This window comes from Trematomus bernacchii, unplaced genomic scaffold (assembly GCF_902827165.1).
Source record: "Trematomus bernacchii unplaced genomic scaffold, fTreBer1.1, whole genome shotgun sequence".
Lineage (NCBI taxonomy): Eukaryota > Metazoa > Chordata > Actinopteri > Perciformes > Nototheniidae > Trematomus > Trematomus bernacchii.
Window position 1 is genome coordinate 5632594 of NW_022987593.1, and position 21183 is coordinate 5653776.

At 38.6% G+C, this 21183-nt stretch overlaps 3 protein-coding genes across 3 annotated transcripts; 1 reads left to right on the forward strand and 2 right to left on the reverse strand.

Annotated features, from left to right (window-relative positions):
• Positions 1 to 93: 93 nt before the first annotated feature.
• Positions 94 to 6414, reverse strand: LOC117482177 (cytochrome P450 3A40-like). The gene is made up of 13 exons (XM_034130181.1): positions 6262 to 6414; positions 6085 to 6178; positions 5298 to 5350; positions 4872 to 4971; positions 4671 to 4784; positions 4230 to 4318; positions 3970 to 4118; positions 3732 to 3859; positions 3565 to 3640; positions 3320 to 3480; positions 2141 to 2367; positions 1466 to 1628; positions 94 to 852 (listed from the first exon to the last, which is right to left on the reverse strand). Exons 1-13 carry the CDS (start codon positions 6324 to 6326, stop codon positions 775 to 777), a joined length of 1497 nt encoding a protein of 498 aa, XP_033986072.1. The 5' UTR covers positions 6327 to 6414; the 3' UTR covers positions 94 to 774.
• Positions 6415 to 7708: 1294 nt separating this feature from the next.
• Positions 7709 to 13336, forward strand: LOC117482178 (cytochrome P450 3A30-like). The gene is made up of 14 exons (XM_034130182.1): positions 7709 to 7779; positions 7955 to 8048; positions 8169 to 8221; positions 9486 to 9585; positions 9994 to 10107; positions 10246 to 10334; positions 10559 to 10701; positions 10804 to 10931; positions 11270 to 11342; positions 11434 to 11594; positions 11711 to 11778; positions 12166 to 12324; positions 12590 to 12752; positions 12853 to 13336. Exons 1-14 carry the CDS (start codon positions 7709 to 7711, stop codon positions 12925 to 12927), a joined length of 1491 nt encoding a protein of 496 aa, XP_033986073.1. The 3' UTR covers positions 12928 to 13336.
• Positions 13337 to 16914: 3578 nt separating this feature from the next.
• On the reverse strand, positions 16915 to 20229 carry gpank1 (G patch domain and ankyrin repeats 1). The gene is made up of 4 exons (XM_034130183.1): positions 19801 to 20229; positions 19578 to 19719; positions 19409 to 19484; positions 16915 to 17909 (listed from the first exon to the last, which is right to left on the reverse strand). Exons 1-4 carry the CDS (start codon positions 20227 to 20229, stop codon positions 17468 to 17470), a joined length of 1089 nt encoding a protein of 362 aa, XP_033986074.1. The 3' UTR covers positions 16915 to 17467.
• Positions 20230 to 21183: the final 954 nt, after the last annotated feature.

Consider the following 21183-nt stretch of genomic DNA (forward strand, 5'->3'; position numbering starts at 1 on the left):
TAATGTATCAGGAAATGTAGCTAAAATTGTACTTAACTACAGTACTCGAGTAAATCCACTTAGTAACTGGTTATGACAACATTATCACAGTGGTCCACTTTATGCTTTTTATTACTGAAATATCTGATAAAACATTAACTCACTTCCTGGCTGATATCTGAACAAACTCTATTTACTTTTTTATTTTAGTCACAGACACAGGGTGAAAACAAAAACATGAACACCTGCAAAATGTAATGAAACCCGTGCAATCAGCCTGCAATACATTTCAGTAATCACCTCTGTTTTGTTATCAGAGAAGTGTTGATTTAGCTATATTATTTGGCAATTAGACATGGTGCTGTTGTTTGGGATCAAAGTCTATCGTAAGTTGTCTTACCAACTGGAAAAATGACCCTCATATAAAACAATGACCCTCATATAAAACATATTTATTTTAAGTATCAACATGTTACTGTCCTGCTTCTGTTGTTCAGACACATCTTTAGCCCCTGTACATTGCATGCTGCTCTGACAGTGTAAATCACATTTAAAAATGAGAGTGCATATGAGAAAAAATCAATTTATTTTATCGTTAACACAGGCTTTACAAATTATCCATTTGTAACACAATGTATTTTGACATTAAAGCTTTGACAGGAAAAAAAGAAGTAACTGATACAATTGCACACACAACTGTACTTTTACCTTGGTAAAATGTATGTAATTATTAGGTCTGTATGCATAAACGCTAAAATGATTAACCTTTATCTTCTTGTTTTTTCAGTTTAAGGGTTAAGAACGTGCCTCCAGCTTCAGCTGAATTGGACGTTTTGGCATCAGCAGACCCTGGACGTCCATCTCCAAGGGTATCTGGCAGGAAATGATGCGCAAAGAGAAAGAGAAGTGTGAACAAAGTCAACAATGCACAACTAAACAAACATCCGGCAGCATTACAGAAGGTAGTAACCTCATTTAAGGAACTGGCAGCTTATTGAGTGCGTTATTTTAACATTACAGCAAAAACAGCAGTGACTCTCCGGCCCAGTGATGAACAGTGTCACCTGTACCTTTTGTACAGAGTGTCAGGTTAATGGCTTTTGATCTTTGGACAGACCTACACGCACAAAAATCATGATTGGTTGGCTATCCTAGGTGTCATATAACTCTTGTTTTCCAAATTAAACTAGCAGTATCTTGATCGTAAGGATATGGTACTGGATCAAACTGCACCATGAAATAGATTACGTATTCACCATAATCAAATCAAGTTTTATTTATATAGCACATTTAAAAGTGATTTTTCGTCGAGCCAAAGTGCTGTACATGTAATAAAAACACATCACTACAATCACAATAAAAGATAACAATTTACAACAGAAATATAAAAAAACAAAAACACAGGGAATAGTCAGGTGTCATACTCCGCTCTGACTAGAAATAAGTAATTACAAGCAGTGTTAAGATAACAAATCTGTGGTCTCACCTCAGTCTCCTTACACACAGAGAAGCTGTACCTCTGCAGGATCTCCACCAATGCTAGTCTCATCATCACCAGAGCAAATCGCATCCCGATGCAGTTCCTGGGTCCTGCCCCGAAAGGCATGTATGTGTACGGATCAATATTCCCCTTGTTTTCCTTGCTGAACCTGGGGACACACATGTACACGAACGTAAGCATGTACACGAACACACGCGTAAACATGTACACGTAAACGAACACACACACACACACACACACACACACACACACGAAACACACACACACACACAACACACACACACACACACACACACACACACACACACACACACACACACACACACACACACACACACACACACACACACACACCACACACACACACACACACACACACACACACACACACACACACACACACACACACACACACACACACACACACACACACACACACACACACACACACACACACACACACACACACACACACACACACACACACACACACACACACACACACACACACACACACACACACACACACACACACACACACACACACACACACACACACACACACACACACACACACACACACACACACACACACACACACACTTCTTTTTGTGGTTGTTTTGGTTAACCTTAACATATAGATATATACAGTATATTAACCTCTCAGGTTTGAACTCCTCTGGCTCGGGCCACAGATCAGGGTCCCTGTGAAGGGTCCATGTGGGTACCACCACTACCATATCTTTGGGAATCACAAGGCCATTTATCTCCACAGTCGCCTTGGCCACACGCTCCAGACGTGGGGCAATTGGGTACAATCGGAGAGACTCGTTGATGACGCCATCTAGATACTCCATCTCCATCAGAGCCTGGTACTCAACAGGACCCTACAAACACAAAGACACACATATACATAAAAAGACCACGACTCAATTATATCAAGGACATTTTGGACCACAAGAACACTAGAGGGAAACAATAATGGTTAATAACTGAGGCTAAATAACACTGCTCTCCTTTATAAGGAATGGGAACCATATCCATAACCACCTATAGGTTTAGCTAGCTAGCTGGCTAATAACACTTTAATGATGCTCTGGTTACAGAAAAGTGACTTCCCCATAACAACCATTGCTATTTTATTTTGTATTAGTCAAATGAGAAGGAAAAAAGTTCAAGATAGATCTGTTCTGTTCATTTATTTTCCTATAGACAGCACTCTGGTAAATACAAGTTACAGACTGCAACTGGTCAGCTTAGCTAAACCAAAAGGAGGAGACAAGTGGGAAACCGCTTACCTGACAAAAGGTTAAAAATCTGCCTAGAATCTCTTCTGATGGTTACTAATACTTTCGACCTTGTTTGATTTGATCCAAAATAACAAGTTGCTATTTTACAGTGGCAAGCTGTATCCAGTTTCTAATCATATGCTTAGTCAATCAGCTGCTGGCGGCAGCCTTAATACTGGAAAGATATTAGAGTGGTATCAATCATCTCAATTAGTTGCAAGAAAGCAAAAAAGCGCATTTTTCTAAATGTCATAAAAACATTGTTAACAATGCAAAACAATATGTAATGTGGAAGGGGCCAGTTGTAATAACACACCTGGAGAATTATCACTTAACTCAGCAGCTTTACTGGGTTTGTCCTCTTTTTGGTTATAGCATAGCCTACAGACATGTTTAGCTAATTATGCTTAGAGCCTTAAGAGTTGGTGGAAATGTTATCTTATTTGCCCTCTAGCTGCCAAAAACCAATGAAACAGCTTTACATTAATTATATTGAGACCCACGTGCTATACTTCCAATATTGTCCTCCCCCCACCCACTTATACCACACCTTGTTAGGGAAAGTGGAGTCCACCTCCTCTTGCAGCCGTTTCATGATCTGAGGGTTCATCGCCAGATTATAAGCCAAGAAACTGAGAGAGCTGCTGCTTGTTTCATAGCCAGCAAACAGGAAAATCATTGCTTGAGAGAGGATCTCATGATCGCTTAAACCTGGGGAGATAGCAAAGAGATATTATTAAGATTTGTTTTAAGTTGTGCTTTAATGCGTGTACTGTATGTGGCTGTGTGTGTCACCTTTGTCCTCTTCCACTTTACTGGAATCGTGGGTTTTCTGGGAGTCAATCATCAGCTGAAGGAAATCCACTCGACTCTAAAAGAAGACATAATAATAGCTTTGATTATATTTTTGATAACACTATAAACACATATATGTATATACACACATGCATAGACAGGCATACCTTTTGCTTGCTTTGCTCTCGACCAGTCTTGATCTTCTGCAGTGCAGCGTAAAAGAAATCAGTGACCGCAGCAGGGAAAAATGCAAAATTCAACTTCTCAAAAATAGGACCCATGAAGGGAAAAAAAGCTGTTCAAGGACAAAGGAAGGACACTGGTTGTATTTACTGTAACTATTCGACAGGTGAAGGACACAATTATGAATAGCTGCATTTAATAGAAGCAACATTTATTATTTACCAACAGTGAGGAAGACAGGGTTAAAAAAATCAAACTTCAGCATCTTCTTGATGTTTGTGACAAAAGGGTCTGAGGGGTTGTTGAGTGAGTCAATGTCGACACTGAAGGCTGTGCTGGTCACTACATCCATACTGTAGGGTCCAAAGAACCTAAGGAGCAAACGAACACATTAGAGATGACCTTATCCTTTCAGGCCTAAACAGACATTTATTGCAATAAACGTATACAGTATTTGAATTTGTTGTATTTAGTGTCCTTACTCCTTCATCTCTAAGGGCTCATCCTTGTCTGCCTTCTTCTTCATGCTGCTGAGCAGGTTAGCAGAGTGGTGCTTCATTATGCTAAACATCTGCAGTACAGACAGGGAAATATTGAATGTGCTTACTTAAAAACTGAAAAGTAGAACACACATCACAATACACAAAGAGTTTCTGCTGTTTTGGTTTAAAAAAGCAGTTGCAGAATAAGTCTGACTGGCCACAAGGTGATAAAGGGATAAAAGGAAAATGAACATTTCAGTTACACATAACCATGCTTGATTTTCTTATTTTTCTCTTATATTTGTTATTTGTTTTGCAGGAGTACTTTCTCCTCTTTAGGCCTTTAAGAAATCCCAGAGCAATCCAAGGAGCAACAACACTTTTTGGTTGAACTAATGATTAGGTAAGTTTAACATGCAATAAAGGGAGAGGGGGCTGTACCTCCTTCAGTCTCCCTGAGGTGAAGGAGGGAGAGAGAACGCTGCGGATCCTCCTCCACTGATCGTCCTCAGCGATTGACACAGCATCGTAAAGCTCCCCGTTCAGACGGAAGTTCTGCAACAGAGTTATACGAAACATGCCACAGATAAGAAGAGTTAAAGTAACACAATGACTTATCAAATGTGTTTTAGATTAGCTTACTCTGCGATTGGTGAAGAGAGAGTAACACTCCTTTATCAGAACAGTTTTGATCATGGCCGGATCTGTGATGCACAGCACGGGCTGACGGCCATCAAATATGCTAAATATGACAAGAAGTGAAAAGAATATGAATAGATACAAAAAACCTACCAGGTGAGATTTTGATACAGTCAGAGACAAAGCTTCTTTGTAAAACAGATATACAATAATACTACAAACAGAAAAAGCATATATTATATAGACAAAGGACAACAATCAGATAATGCAGGAATGAAAAACCTGAAATGATTCATTACTTCTGCCTTTTCTCCAGGATGAGTGGGGGGGAAATTACATTACATTCAAGATTTTAACATGACACCAAGAACTTAATTAGCACACAATACATAATACACAATACGCGCACTGTACATCAGGCAGACTTACCCCCATGTTTTTCCATATTTCTTGAAGCAATTCTCGTCAAAGACAGTGAATCCCTGACAAAAAAAAGGATTATGAATTAAACACCTTTCTTCTGTCCACTTCAATGCGTTGGAGATATCTGTAGCATGAAAACAAATGTTTAAATATGGAAATCATTAACATAAGTAGTGCTAATTCTGAAGGATATATCAACAAAAACAAGAGTTGCAACACGGTGCATGTTAAAATGATCAATCATCAAATCATCCGTTTCAACAACTTCACTTCAGACTTCCCACAAAATAAAATATGTTTAAACACTGATGGATTACCGAATGTAAGTAAAATAAATGGGAAAAGGAAAACTTTCATTATCAGATTTTAATAACACAATTAAAATACTTTATTTTCATCTTAGACATTGAACACTGATACAGTACACTGATAACAATTGCATTTGTCGTTTAACCTATGAGAAAATGGTGAAACCATTAAAAACTGAATGACACAATATGCATGATGTAATCAGAGATTTAAACTCCACAACCATGCTGCACCCATTACACACACATGCTAACCGTGTGGAAGTTTTAAATAACTTTATCAGTATGCAAAGTGTAGATATCATCAAGGCATAACATACCAGTTTCACTCATCTTTTACACATAAATGTAAAGTAACTTTTACACATAATCACTTTGAATGATATGTGTAAGGTGCTCTACCACACTACTGTGTATCCTGCTTAGCATGTACACTCTGGTATGAATCGATTGAGTATTGATTTTGAAAAGTTATGTTGACCAACCTTTTTATATGCCAACATGGTCCCAAAAAAAGGGATTGGTGTTGGACCAGGGACGCCCATTTTCTTAAATGTAGCAAATGGCCAGCAGACATACCTGGATAACAAAATAACAGAAGAGTTATCATACAAACAAACACACAGCATACATACCTAGGACAAATATGTTCAAACACTCACACAACGGTCAGTGTGATGAAAGCCACCAGGAGGGTCCATGTCTCAGTGGAAAAATAAAAGCCCATCTCTGCGTGTTTTTCTTTTTTTTCAATGGCAGCACAAGCTCCACTAAAGCCCAAAATCACGGACCAAAGGCTTTTATGTCGTGCTGCACATTCAGGTTATTCAGCTTGCGTGACCAAGGGGGCATGTGTGAGAGCTGAACCAATGACAGACACGCACCGTTATGTGAATCATTAACAGAAAGAAACTAAACACCATTATTAAATAACAGGTATTATTATCTCTGTCGTCTGTGACGCAGCTATTTTAGGGCTCTAATAATTGTATTGCTTGTGTTACAGAAGCAATACAACCAAGCCATTAAAGACACAGGAAATTGTCTTTAACAACAAAACACAAAGATCTATCACACAAAGACAAGTCCAGGCATATACTCAGGTGTGTGGGCAGAGGCGCAGGAAGGGGGGGGTGCTGAGGGGGCTGCAGCACCCCCATCTGTTGGCGGAGAGTTGTAACTGCAATGCCAAAAAGTTCACTAAACAAATCAATACAAAAGTTTTATTTTGAGTTACAGTACTATTTTTGAGTTAGCATTTTAGTGTAAGCAGTCAATAAAAAGCTTCACTATATAAGAGAAAGTGATAATGCAGTGTGCTTCTTCTGTTGCTCTGCTATAGAAAAGAAGCTTGTCAGTGCAGACAAGATCAGGGATGGGAGTTTTGTGAAAGCAGGGTTTAACAACTGGCGAAAGGCAGGGGAAACATTTAGGGAGCATGAGAAGTCCCATCAACACACAGGCCGTCCACAAACTGGCAGCATTAAAACAAACACCGATGAATGCACTGCTCTCACAAGCTGTTGCTAAAGACCAAATGACTGCATTTAATATGACGTTATTATACAGGACCGCCCAGTGGCATCGCCTGGCCTGGGCGAATTATAATTCTTCTGAATGATATTCCTATTGACAGCTAGTTTCTATGTGAACATTATGAGATGGACAGCCAGAGAGAATAAATGAAAAACAGTTATGAAATACTATATGATAGTAAAACAAGAATACAGTTTAAAAGGGGAGTGATTTGTAAAATATAAGAAAAAGTAGATCTGCTTACAGTTCTGTTTCATATGGGTGTTGAGAGATGTATCCATAGATCTCTTAATTTTGCTCTCAAAGTGCACCAGATTGATGCTTTTAACTTCAATATTTAAACAAAAATATTCCCCCCCCTCCCACCGCACCCGCACGCCGCACCCCCAACTCTGACTGACTTCCCGCGTCCCTATGTGTGGGTGACACTTGGGCACTGTCGCTGCACATGAGAGGAAACAGCAAAACATCTTATGCAACACGGTGAAGAGAAGCCACACCTTCGAACATGTAGTCAGTCAGAGTTCAGTCCAAAACTGAGGTCAGTTCAACTTGGCAGAGCAAGCGAGAGCCATGGGCTATCTTCCTTTCTTCTCTTTAGAAACATGGATTCTACTGATCACATGCTTCTGCTTGTTTTTTGTGTAAGGATCAGAGGTTTATTTTAACTAAGGAAGATTATTCGTACTACCGGTGACATAAATCACCTTTAGAAACACACCAAATCACCAAAGTTAAGATTAAAGTCTTTGACTGACACGATGTGACCGTAAATAATTTTATTTTTATTGCGTTTTATTGTGTTTCTGTTCTGTACAGGTATGGCAAGTGGACTCATGGCATATTTGAGAAATTGGGGATCCCAGGTCCAAAGCCGTACACGTACTGGGGAACAGTTGGCAGGTACCACTCTGTATGTAAATATTTAATACAGTTGTATTATCTAAATAGAATTCTCTTAATTTTGTCTTTCAACGGACAATGATATTTTTTGTGATTAGGGATGAACATACAGTACATTCTCTGTTACCAGGTTTACTACGAGGATGACATCGAGTGTGCTAAGAAGTATGGAAAAATATGGGGGTGAGTCCATAAAGCCTTTTTTTTTGTTAATTTCTTTTCAGTTTTAAAGTCCAATGCAAATAACATTGTTGGTGGGTTCAAAAAGGAAAAATAAATAAATAAATGATTGACACAGGATTAAAAAACAAACAAAAAACATAAATGATATTAAATGCATATTCAAAAAGGATGTCGGTGGGGGTGTGAAGTTGCTTAAGAATTCAATATGATAATATGACACGATTCATTGATAGGGCCCAAAATTAACGGTATGTCAGCAAAGTAGATTTAAAGTCTCAGTAATCCAGGAAATGATTTTTTGTCAAATGTGTAGAGCCATGAAAAAGGAACCTGAGTTTCATTAGCTTGTAAAATGCGGTAACTCTCGACCATAACATTTAATTACAGGTTTGTGGGTTTGTCCTGCATCCTAATAACATAAACAAAAGGTTGAGATTGTGTGATAAGCTCCTCATAGGGAACTATATCTAACAGAGACACAACATATAGCAATACAAGTTATTATTACCTGCCCAAAACACCAAATAGATTTCCTGTAGAAATGTAAGTTAAGAAAGAGTCAGTAAAGCAGAAGTGTATAAAACGTAACTAAGCCTAACACCAAGCTACTCATAATTATGTATTGTTATGTGACAACGTTTGACTGGTTTTGACTCTTGAACTTCACCCGTGGTTGCTTGTATCAGCTGTAGTCTTACTAATGGCAGCAGATATTGATATATATTGTACAAGTCTATCTAAACTGAAAGTATTATTTAGGAGCCAAATCATTAATGGTTATGAACAGGACCTGTAAAATCCCATTTGTTATTTATTGTAAATATAAAAGTAATTTTTTTCTGATTGTTTTGTAAAAAAAAAATTAAAATAATTAACAAGACAAACATATCGCTGATGACGATGACCTAATATTTTATTTATAAGGGAAATGTATGCTAGAGGGGGTAGGACCAGAATTCTTTTTTTTTTAAGCTTCTTCTTGCCCCTGTTGAACATGACAGAGACTAATTGAGAATTATTGTTATTTATTTTTTGTTTTCTTTTGTATTATTATTTTTTTTTTGTACTTTGTTATAATTATTATTATGAGTTAGAAGAAACAAGAAAGAAAATTATATATATATATATATTATTATTATTGTTGTATGTTTTGTTTCTGGCATGTTCAATAAACTGACAAAAAAAAAAAGATATTCTCCTGCTATAGCAACAAGAGTTTAACAATGAATGCCCAACATTTAAATGTGTTTGTTTAAATGTCTAGATCATACGAGTTCAGGAAGCCCATGATGGCAGTGATGGACCCCGACATGGTGAAAGCCATCATCGTGAAGGAGTGCTTCACCTACTTCACCAACCGCAGGGTGAGGATATACATAACACTATATAGAAAATATAAAGGATTGCTGTAAATAAGACACTGGAGAGTGACACAATATCCTTTGATCATCAATTTTAGCAGACTAAAGCTGTCTTCAAATTGAAGTTGTTATAATGTGATTTTGAAATCAGTGAGGGCATGAGGATTGGCAGGGGGGGGGGGAAATGTCAACTTAACACTTTAATTGTGTTGTTCGACTACAGTGCATAGTTCAAAGTCTATCTCTCATATGAACAAGATAACTGAGGGTAAATCAAACAAGTCCATCTCCTTGAGCAGCTCTCTATTGGGGAACAGATTTCTTGCTTTTACAAAAACATTATAGATATATCTCTGGGGTGTCCTCAGAAAACAAAAAAGATTGTTTTGGTGTGTTTCTAACAAACTTCAGAACTTTCGTCTGAATGGGGACCTTTATGACGCTATCTCTATTGTTGAGGACGACGACTGGAGACGGATTCGTCACATCCTCACTCCCTCTTTCACCTCTGGCCGTATAAAAGAAGTACGATTTTTGGATCTTCACAAGTTGTAAAAGTCATATTTTGAATGATTAAAAGATGGAGGACGACTCTATAGTACCAATTCATCTCCACAGTACACTAACTTCACTCTCATTTTTACACTTTTTCCTTGGTCTCAGATGTTTAGCCTCATGAAACATCATTCCAGCAAACTCACAACCAGCCTGCAGTCCAAGGCGTGCAATAATGAAGTCATAACAGTAAAAGAGTGAGTAATGCGGTGCTATGCATGGTTAAATGTGACAAGATGGTCACATGATAACCAAAGTGGCTGTATATTGTTGAGCTTAGGTGTTGTGTCCCTCTTTTTCCAGTCTTTGTACTAAGCTAAGTTAACAGCTGACCGGAGCTTAATTATTATCAAGTACATTATTTTCTATGTGGCAACTGGTTTCAACCAATAATCAATGATATCATTATTTGTGTGTCCAGCTTCTTTGGAGCCTACAGTATGGATGTGATGGCCAGCTGTGCATTCAGTGTGGATGTGGACTCAATAAACAACCCCTCACATCCCCTCATCAAACACGCCTCGAAGCTCTTTAAATTCAACCCACTTCTTTTCCTCTTCCAAGGTATCCACTGCTTTTCAATGACACCTTTTAATTCTTTATGTTGATGTAAACAGCTATGTTCGTGACTAAGATCATAATAACTAACCCTCTTTCTCTTCTCAGGGTTTTTCCCTGTTCTTCTTCCTCTCATGGAGCGGCTTGGGGTCTCCTTGTTTCCAAAGTCTTCTACTCAATTCTTTAATACTCTTCTGGGGAAGGTCAGAGAAGAACGAGACAGGAGCTCACACCAGGTCTGGACAAAACGATAAAAAACATTTAGTTTTAGTTTTTCTGTTTTAGAGCATTTCATCGTATTACAATAAACATCTGATCGCGCTCAATTGAGCTGACCGCCAACATTTTGCATAAACATTGGATTCCTCAATCAAAGGAGTTGATGAAAAAAGACAGTAATACACCACATCTTCAGTACACACACATCTCTGACTCAACAACAACAACAGGATATTTCAACAACAACTCATGTTTACCATAGAAACCCAATCTCTGGATTGTCATGGTCCACTGTGCTGTCATACAACATACTATCAAACACATGTTGGAGAGCATGTATCTTTCCTGTTTTCAGAATGCAGATTTGCTTCAACATATGATCAACTCTCAGACTGCCAGTGAAGCCAAGAAAGAAAAGCAGAATAAAGGTATTACATTCACTCACCTGTATTCACACAAAAGGTTATGAGGCCTCTTTTCCTCTTCATCCCTCTTCATGCATCTCGTCCGCCCTGACAGGTCTCACTGATCATGAGATTGTTTCTCAAGCCACAATGTTTTTGTTTGCTGGTTACGAGACGAGTGCCCTCACTCTCGTTGCCTTGGCCTACAGTTTGGCAAGAAATCCTGAAGTCATGAAACGCCTGCAAGAAGAGATAGATTCCACTTTCCCTAAAAAGGTAGAGCAGAGGTTTCTGGTACAAGAGTCATTCTCTGCACTTCATATAATTGATTAAATTAAAGTTTTCAAAATCCCGATTTGTGTTTAGTGTAAGCATGATTTGTATCTCTGCAGGGTTCTGTCCAATATGAAGAGCTGATGCAGATGGAGTATCTAGACAGTGTCGTCAATGAGTGTCTGAGGTAAAGAGCTTTTTCTTATACTAGCTGTTCACAACATGCTAAGCATAAGAATTAAGTTAACATGCTAATGTTTAGCAATGTTACTACCATTATTATAGCTTGCTGACATGCTAATATTTGCTAATGAGCACTAAAAATAAAGAATAGCTGAGGTTGTCGGGAATGTCATTAGATTTGCAGGCATTTGATCATGCACCAAATAACTAACACACATAACACAAATGTCCATATGATAATTATAAAAGAAAGTCAGAACCATCTTGTTCTTTTGAGTTGCTACCTTGCCATTGAAACAACATTATTAGAATAGACATTTGGGTACAAGTCTGTAGATTTTCAAAAATATTTAACACTGAAAAAAGACAGTCAGTAATCTTTTGACAATAGGCTCTACCCTCCAGCTGGACGTCTTGAACGAATTGCCAAAGAAACTGTAAAGATCAGTGGCATCACAATCCCTAAGGACATGCTCGTGATGGTCCCAGTCTACGCTCTGCACCACGACCCCGAGCTGTGGCCCGAGCCCGAGGAGTTCAGACCTGACAGGTAGATGCCACAGTGCTCCTGAGTGTGTACTATAAATGTATGTATAAGGTGAAATGTGTACTGTAAATGTGTGTAGATGTGTATACTGTAAGTGTCTTTCTCAATTAATATACTTACTATGTATACATATTTCTTCACTTGAACGTGAATCTTGAGAAACTTCATTTGTACAATCCTGTGAAACATAGTATATAAGAACATTCCCTTTTATGTTTGTATGTGTGTAAAAGTTACATTTTCTTTTCTTTGTTGCTTTTTATTCAAGATTCAGTAAACAGAACAAGCAGAGCATCAACCCGTACACCTACCTGCCGTTTGGGCTCGGGCCGAGGAACTGCATAGGGATGCGTTTTGCTCTGGTTTTGATTAAACTGGCCATGGTGGAAGTTCTGCAGAACTACAGCTTCTCCGTCTGCGAGGAGACAGAGGTGGTTACTTTTTAAATGACAATTACTACATGATTGCTGACAAGTTGGATTTGCAGGCAGAGAGAGCACGTGTTTCAAATGTTGTATTTGTATTTCATAGATCCCTTTGATAATGGACCCAGAAGGTCTGGTTGGACCTCTGAAACCGATCAAGCTCAAGCTGGTGACACGTTAAATCGCCTCAGGAAATGCCGACAACTAGGAGAGCTGAACTATCGTCTAAATGTATAATTTAGTAATAACAAATTCTGCTTAAAGTTTATTCAGAAGTTTGTAATCTCATGTGACATTGTGATAGACCATGACTTTAATTATTGAAGAAGTTCATAAGTGATGGAAATGTTTGACAGGAAAAATATGTATTGTCGAAACACTAATTAATAACATTTTGTGTCATGATTACAAATCAAACTCAACCAGATTTGAAAATAAGTAAACTCATAAAACAAAATGTCTGAAAATGTCTAATGTCAAGGAGGCATAATGACACATTAACATGGATTTATTTTCTTATGTTATCTTATTGTTAAAATGCTTTTATCAAAGCTACATGCAGCTTAATCAATAAAAACTAACTGGTGGTACCTTTGGGGGCTTTCTTGTGTTTTGGTCACATCTCTAGATCCCAAGTCTATCGTATAGGCCTACTCATCTCTACTGTCACACATACCATTTTGATTTGATGTGTATGAAATTTGGGGGGAGGCCACATTACTCCAAGTCTTTGAAATGCATAAAGTATCCAAACAACAAAGTAAAATTCCTAAAAATACATGATGCAATACATCGCAATATCCCGTAAATACTCTCATTAAAGTCAGTTGAATGACTACCACAAAGTCATCACCTCACCTTTCTGATGACTCAGTGGGCTTTTGTTAGTGGGTTTTCCTAATCCGAAGCAAGTTTTTCAAGAACCAATGTTTTTGTCAACTATCCAGATAGAGATTGTAATTTGTGATATTGGGCTATAAAAATATCATTGACGTGTTGTATTACACATTATATGGTTTGTCTAATATTGTATTGTCGGGGTTGGGGGAGCGTTTTGCAGCTCTGATGACCCCCTTTGGCTTGAGTTGTGCCTATTTAAATAGAGACTTCAAAACACGTTAAACCCTAACACATAAAATCAGACAGGAGTGCAGCATTTAATAAAATACCCAGACAGTGTTACTATGTTGAAACTGCAGATAAACACAAGCATGTGACCTGCCAGTCACATGGTCAAGGCTGCAGGTGTGTTAAATTGGGTGAGAAGGTACCATGAGCTCCTACAATAAGGGGCACACTCTGGACTTAATCATCTCAAATGGTCTGAATATCTCTAAGGTTGTGGTGACTGATGTTGCACTCTCTGATCATTCCTGTGTTTTCTTTGAGAGCTCTATTTCTGTTCACAAAAATGTTCAAAAAAGAGGTAACCACAAAGCGATATTTAACTGAAAATACTAGGGAAATGTTTACTCAGAATTTTTCTTCCACACTTGCCCCTGCTAACATCTCAGTAAATGAGCTAGTAGATCATTTTAATAAAAAAATAAAAAATGTTATAGATGCCATTGCTCCAACTAAGGTAAAGGAAGTGACTGGCAAGAAAATATCTCTATGGAGAAAGGCCATGACCGTGAAAACAGAAAAAAGAGAGTGTCGAAAAGCTGAACGCAGATGGCGAAAAATAAATCTCCAGGTTCATTTTGAAATCTATAAAGAGAGACTTGGCCTTTATAATTTGGAATTGAAAATTGCACGACAGTCTTTATTCTCTGATATCATTGCCAAAAACAAAAATAACGCACGTGCCTTGTTTGCTACCGTCGACAGACTAACTAAACCCCCAGTGTCAGTAGCCTCTGAATTTCTCAATGACTTTGCCTCCTTCTTCACTGACAAAATTCAGAAAATCAGACAAGCAGTCAGTGCCTCTGCATCAGGTACAGCAAATGTGTTGTCCCTATGTCCACCTAATATCAATTCAGACATCATGACACAATTCCATCAGATTAATGATAAAAAACCTAGAGGACATTATTCAACTTCTGAAATCCTCCTCCTGCTGCCTTGATATTATTCCAACAGGATTTTTCAAAGATGTTTTTTATTGCATGGCCTCAGATCTACTTCACATAGTAAACATGTCTCTTTACTTGTTTTTCCACAGGCCCTGAAAACTGCAGTCATTAAACCGCTCTTAAAAAAGAATAATCCAGATGCTTCAGTAATGAACAATTACAGGCCCATATCAAACCTGCCATTTCTAGGTAAAATCATTGAAAAAGTTGTTTTTCAACAGTTGAGTAATTACTTGCATTTAAATAACTGTTTCGATGAGTTTCAATCAGGCTTTCGACCAAACCACAGCACTGAGACTGCTCTTGTAAAGGTCTTCAATGACATCCACTTAAACACAGACAGTGGCAGAACTTCAGTGTTAGTATTATTAGATCTCAGTGCTGCGTTTGACACTGTTGACCACAACATATTACTAGACCGACTAGAAAACTGGGTGGGACTTTCGGCAACAGTTCTAAATTGGTTTGAGTCCTACTTAAAGGACAGAAAAGACGTTGTTTCTATAGGTAAATACACATCTGAGTTGACAAATATGACATGTGGGGTACCTCAAGGCTCCATCTTGGGGCCTCTTCTCTTTAACATCTACATGCTACCACTGGCTCAGATAATGAAAAACAACAAAATAAGTTACCATAGCTATGCGGATGACACACAAATTTACGTAACAATTTCACCAGGAGACTATGCTCCAATTCAAACACTGAGTAAGTGCATTGAACAAATCAATGATTGGATGTGTCAGAACTTTGTCCTATTAAACAAAGATAAAACTGAGGTAATGGTTTTTGGAGCCAAGGCAGAACGTATAAAAGTTAGCGCTGAGCTTCAGTCTGCAATGTTCAAAACAACAGATAGAGCCATAAATCTAGGTGTAGTCATGGACTCTGACCTGAGTTTCAACAGTCACATTAAAACAGTTACTAAATCAGCCTACTATCACCTAAAGAACATATCTAGGATTAAAGGACTAATGTCACAGCAGGATTTGGAAAAACTTGTCCATGCTTTTATCTTCAGTAGACTCGACTACTGTAATGGTGTCTTTACAGGTCTCACTAAAAGATCCATTAGAAAGCTTCAGCTGATTCAGAACGCTGCTGCTCGAGTCCTCACTAACACTAAGAAAGTGGATCACATCACTCCTGTTCTGAAGTCCTTACACTGGCTTCCTGTCTGTCAAATAATTGATTTCAAAATATTGTTGCTGGTTTATAAAGCTTTGAATGGTTTAGGCCCAAAATAAATGTCTGACCTACTGCTAAATTATGAACCATCCAGATCTCTCAGGTCTTCAGGGACTGGTCAGCTTTCTGTCCCCAGAGTCAGAACTAAACATGGAGAAGCAGCGTTCAGTTATTATGCTCCAAATATCTGGAACAAATTCCCAGAAACCTGCAGGTCCACTGCAACTCTGACTACTTTTAAATCCAGGCTGAAGACTTTCGCTGCTTTTAATTGAACTATTCACATCTTAAACTGCACTGTAACTTTTATCCATGTATTTTCTCTTTTAATGTTTCTTTTATTACCTTTGCTTTTTAATGACTGATTTTAAATGCCATTGTCTTAATGTCTTTCATTTTTTGTAAAGCACTTTGAATTGCTTTGTGTTGAAAGGTGCTATATAAATAAACTTGCCTTGTCTTGCCTTGCCTTGCCTTGCCTTGCCTTGCCTTGCACTGTTGATTTGTTTAGTTGCATAACATACAAAAATCATGGCCATCTGAAGGACACCCTTTAACACCATGACTTCTGCTGCTCAAGAGAGATAACTACATATACTTAAAATATCCTAACTGCTGTATGTACAAAAAACTACTGATAGAAACTTTACTTGAAACTCTACATGAAAGGAAACATGAATTACTTCTAATTGGATGAGGGTTATTCTAAGATTGTGGAAACATTTGACATGATTAAAGTCGACTGCCCACCTACAACTTCAACTGTTTATTTTGTAAGTGGAGATGGACATGTTTTGCTACAGGTTAGTTATATTTTTGTTTGTAATGTCATGTAGGTATATGTATGTTCTACTCAAGTTAGGTGTTAATTCATCTATATGTGCATGTTGGTCAAGTGGAGCCAAATCTCAAAGTAATGTTGTCCTGTAATATGAATTGCTTGCCAATGGCAGTAAAGGAAAGCAAAAGAAAACAGCTCTTTTATATTCAAGACATTTATTTCCCTGGTTAATGAACCGTAACGAGTGGATGTATATTAAATAAATGAAAACCGTATGAAACAGTCTTAATGGTTTACAGTGAGTAAACCCCACATTGGGTCACACGGAGCAAATCAAAATCATGAAGATAAATCAATCCCATATTTGGTCGTTGCACAACAGCGGCAAGAATGACCATATACGGAAACAGGTCTGAGGTGGAGTCAAACAGGATACACACCTCCAAGCACCTTTACACACACCTGCACTCTGTGACAACGTACGCTACTGCATCCACTCTTCATGCGTTCACTCACACAAACTCACTTCACTTCCATGTGAAATTCCCAGCCTCCTACAGAGCTGCTGTTCACAGCTAACACACCTCTTCATAAAAGATCGGTTTAATGTTTTAGAGATACTTTTAGATGCGTCTGGAAGAGAAAACGTTTTGAAAAGTCACTTTGAGCAGGTGTCAAAGATAAAAAGAGGCACGGAAATCTCTTTCCCAGGTCTTGTCTCTTTGTTCTTTTCTCCTACTATCTTCCTTCCTCTCTCCTTTGTCTCTGCCTTCCTGTTTCTCCTGTGATGGTCGTTTCACTGCGGCAGAGTCCCTGGGTTGGAAGTGAGTCACTTTGGCTCTTTTCATGTGTCCATATCCCAGGCCTTCCTGGTCTCTTTTCAGCACCGTTGGCACTGGTTGTTTGGGCCCCTCTCCCACCGGCCCCAGCCCTGTCCCCGGTTCCCAGCCGCAGCGAACCATCATCTTGTAGCTGTTGCTGGAGGGGGGGAGGCAGTAGTAGGGTGTGGGGGGAGCACGCCGCAGACTGAACAGATGAAGAGTGGAGGAGAGATGTGACGACAGGCTGCTGCTGTACTCGCTACAACACACACCGCACCACTGAGGCTGGGAGGCACTGGGGGTGAACAGAGGAGGAGACAATGAGAGGAAATGTATTAAAGAAACAGATTCACTATTTTGATTTATGTCTTAAAACAATAGCCATATGTATATATATATATATGTGCATTTAAGAGGTAGTTTGGATTTTTTTGAAGTACGGTTGTTGAAGGAAAGGTATATGGAAAGAAAAGGAAGGAGTACCAGCAAGAAGCAAAGAAATACACTTCTGAGGAAGGGGCAGCCAGCCACAAAACAATTATTTAGCCACCTTAAAAAAATGTACATCAGTTTAAGTAGACTCTATATTTAGAATAATCTGGAACTGAAGCCTGGTACCTAGACTCTCTTGAAAGCCACCAGACTCCATTGACAAACACTGTTTTTCCGCTTCCTGGATTGGTTAGTTTATTTTGTGTGACTTTGGTGAATCCTAGCTTATCCATTACAACAACAAAAAGTAGTAGCTTTTCAAAGTTGCTGTTTGATTCACATCTACCATGTCGCACATATTGTACACTATCATTATGTTATCGTTTGTTGATAGTTCTGTATACTCACTAAAACTGTCACTTGTGAAGATAATATGTGATATAAAATGTGCAAAGAAGTATGTAGCATGTCTTTGCTCAGCCCAACCTAAGCAGTGATTTGTATAAACCTGAATAAGTGGAAATACCACTGCATGTTGTGCAAGGCCTTTAATGACGTTCAAACGATTTATTTAATCTTTGACTGTTTTGTGAAACTTGTTTTCTTGTAACATGCTTATAGTAAAACGTTCAAAGGGCCACTCCTGACTTTAACCTTTGTGTCTACATATACGTCAGCTTATAATTATGTTTATTTATCAACTCTAGAAAGTCCAACTCAGTACAGATATTGGTCACAGTTCTTAAAGGTGGGGTAGGTAAGTTTGAGAAACCGGCTCGAGATACACTTTTTGTTATATTACATGGAATGCTCTTAACATCCCGATAGCAATGAATATCTTAAGTGCTTTGACAAAAAATCCATAAAAAAATGTCATCTGTGGAAGCCGTAGCGCTGTAAAAAGCACGACCAATCATTTTAGCCGGCCCGGCTAAAATAACTGGATGGCCTACCTGCCTGTCAGCCTTCCACCTGTGCACAAACTTATCTCGTGCCCTCATTGGTCATGTGCGCGTTCGTGTGTGTTGGAGGAGGGGCTCTGTAAGGAAGTGGCAGATTTTCTCCGGTTGTGTATTTTCAAATTCTAGCCATCTCGAGCCGGTTTCTCAAACTTACCTACCCCACCTTTAAAGATTTCATTTAAATAAACATTAAACGTTTACCGGTGACTTCTCTTTAAATGCAAAACATAGTCTGTGTAATGTCATTTACAATGTAAAATGAAGGTAATTCAAGTTTATTAAATGTAGCATAGGCCCATAACGGCCCTGGTTCAGGCTCGGGTCGGGCTCACACAGAAGCAATGTTGGTTCATGTGGGGTCACAGCTCTAGAAGAGCCACAACGCTCAGTGTGTGCTTACCTGCTATCAGATTGAGGGTCTCTCTCTGCACTTTTCCCATAGCTCTCCAACTCCTCCAATAACTCATTGTGGCCCGCTGGGGAAAAACAGATATGAATGAGTTCAACTTCATTGTACAAACAAACACACAAAACACATTTTAGAGATGTTAATAAATGCATGGTTATACCTTCCAGCGCCAGGTCTTTGGCATCCCTGCCCTGAGTGTCAACCACTCCGACCCAGGCTGCTCCGTGGTGCAGCAGCAGCCTCACCGCTGCTCTTTGTCCTGACCAGCTTGCACACATCATTGCCGTCCAAAAGTAAGTATCCTGAAGGGAAAACCATCAGGACTTAAAACCAATAAAGGGTCAGAAAGTGAAAGCACACTAAGCAGTAAGTCAGTACTGTACCTGGAAGTTGATGTCAACACCCTTTGAGAGCAGGTCTTTGAGTCCAGAGATGTCGCCGTCATTGGCACAGCGCAGAAACCTGAGCCCCAGGAGCTCCATGGTCCTTTCTGAGATGACATGTCTTCTTGTGTTGCCTTCACGTTCACTACTATTCCCTCTATGAACCACAGAGTCTGTTTGAGCCTGCTGCATCTCTGCTGCCCTGGTTCTCCTCCTCTCTCTTCTATTGGGCTCTCTGCCATTATCACCCTTGCTAGTTGCTCTCCTCCTTGATTTGTCTTGCCCTTGACTATCTTTCATTAGATTTTCGTAGAACTGCCTCACCTCTTCCCCACTAAGGGCACAGTTTGTTATAGAGCTGGATTGTTCTGTTGTGTCAATGCTGAAAAGATCTTGCCCGCTGGCAAGATTAAAGCCTAAAGCAGCCATTAGGAGAGACTCTAGATTCAGGTTTAAAGTTTAACCAGTTGTTGAAGTTGTTTTACTGAAAGTTAATCTGATCAATAGACTGCTATTTTTGAACAAGGAACGTTGCAATGCTCCAGCAACAGCAGCATACTGATACTGAAGTTAATTATGATTATCTTACACTGCTTCACACCGAGTCTAGACAGTCTACGACAGTAAGCAATGTAGCTAGTAAGCTAACAAGCTAACGTAGCTATGCTCATTATTTTGATTTACAGGGCAAGTGGTTATCTGTTGGGTTCATCCTGAAATCTACCTCACACATGTTATGTAACATAATTTACAGTGCGTCAATGTATCTCTCTGAAAATGAAGGGGTTGATAACCAGCCGTTTGTAGCATTAGCAAAGTTAGCTTAACTTCAGCAGTATATTTTAGAATTTAGACCAACTAAGCTTTACAACTCAAGACGAGATAAGGCACATGATTCGGTATCATAACTCAACGTTACCTCGCTTTACAAACATTATCCACATGACGACGTACACCACAGACGTGACTTATTTATTTTACAATACGAAGCTACCTTAAGCTAACGCTACCTTCTTGTGCCCCTGTTTGTAAACAGACGATTAGCATTAGCTTCAGGACTAACGGTCAGTGCTGCCCCCTGTCGGGCCGGATGTCACACTTCTCTGTTGGAACACCAGTGATGGATAAAGTAAAAGTAACAATACCATCATTAAAAATACTCTGTTACAAGTAAAAGTCCTGCATTTTATAACATCCTTTAGTTAAAGTATATAACATTCTATTTCCAATAAATGGAGTATAACATTATTATTATTTTAATTGTATTATTATTTAATTATTATTTGTATTTAATCATTATTTTATTTTAATTATTATTTAATTATTATATTATACATTTTATTTTATTATTATTATTTTATTATTATTATGTTTTATTATTAT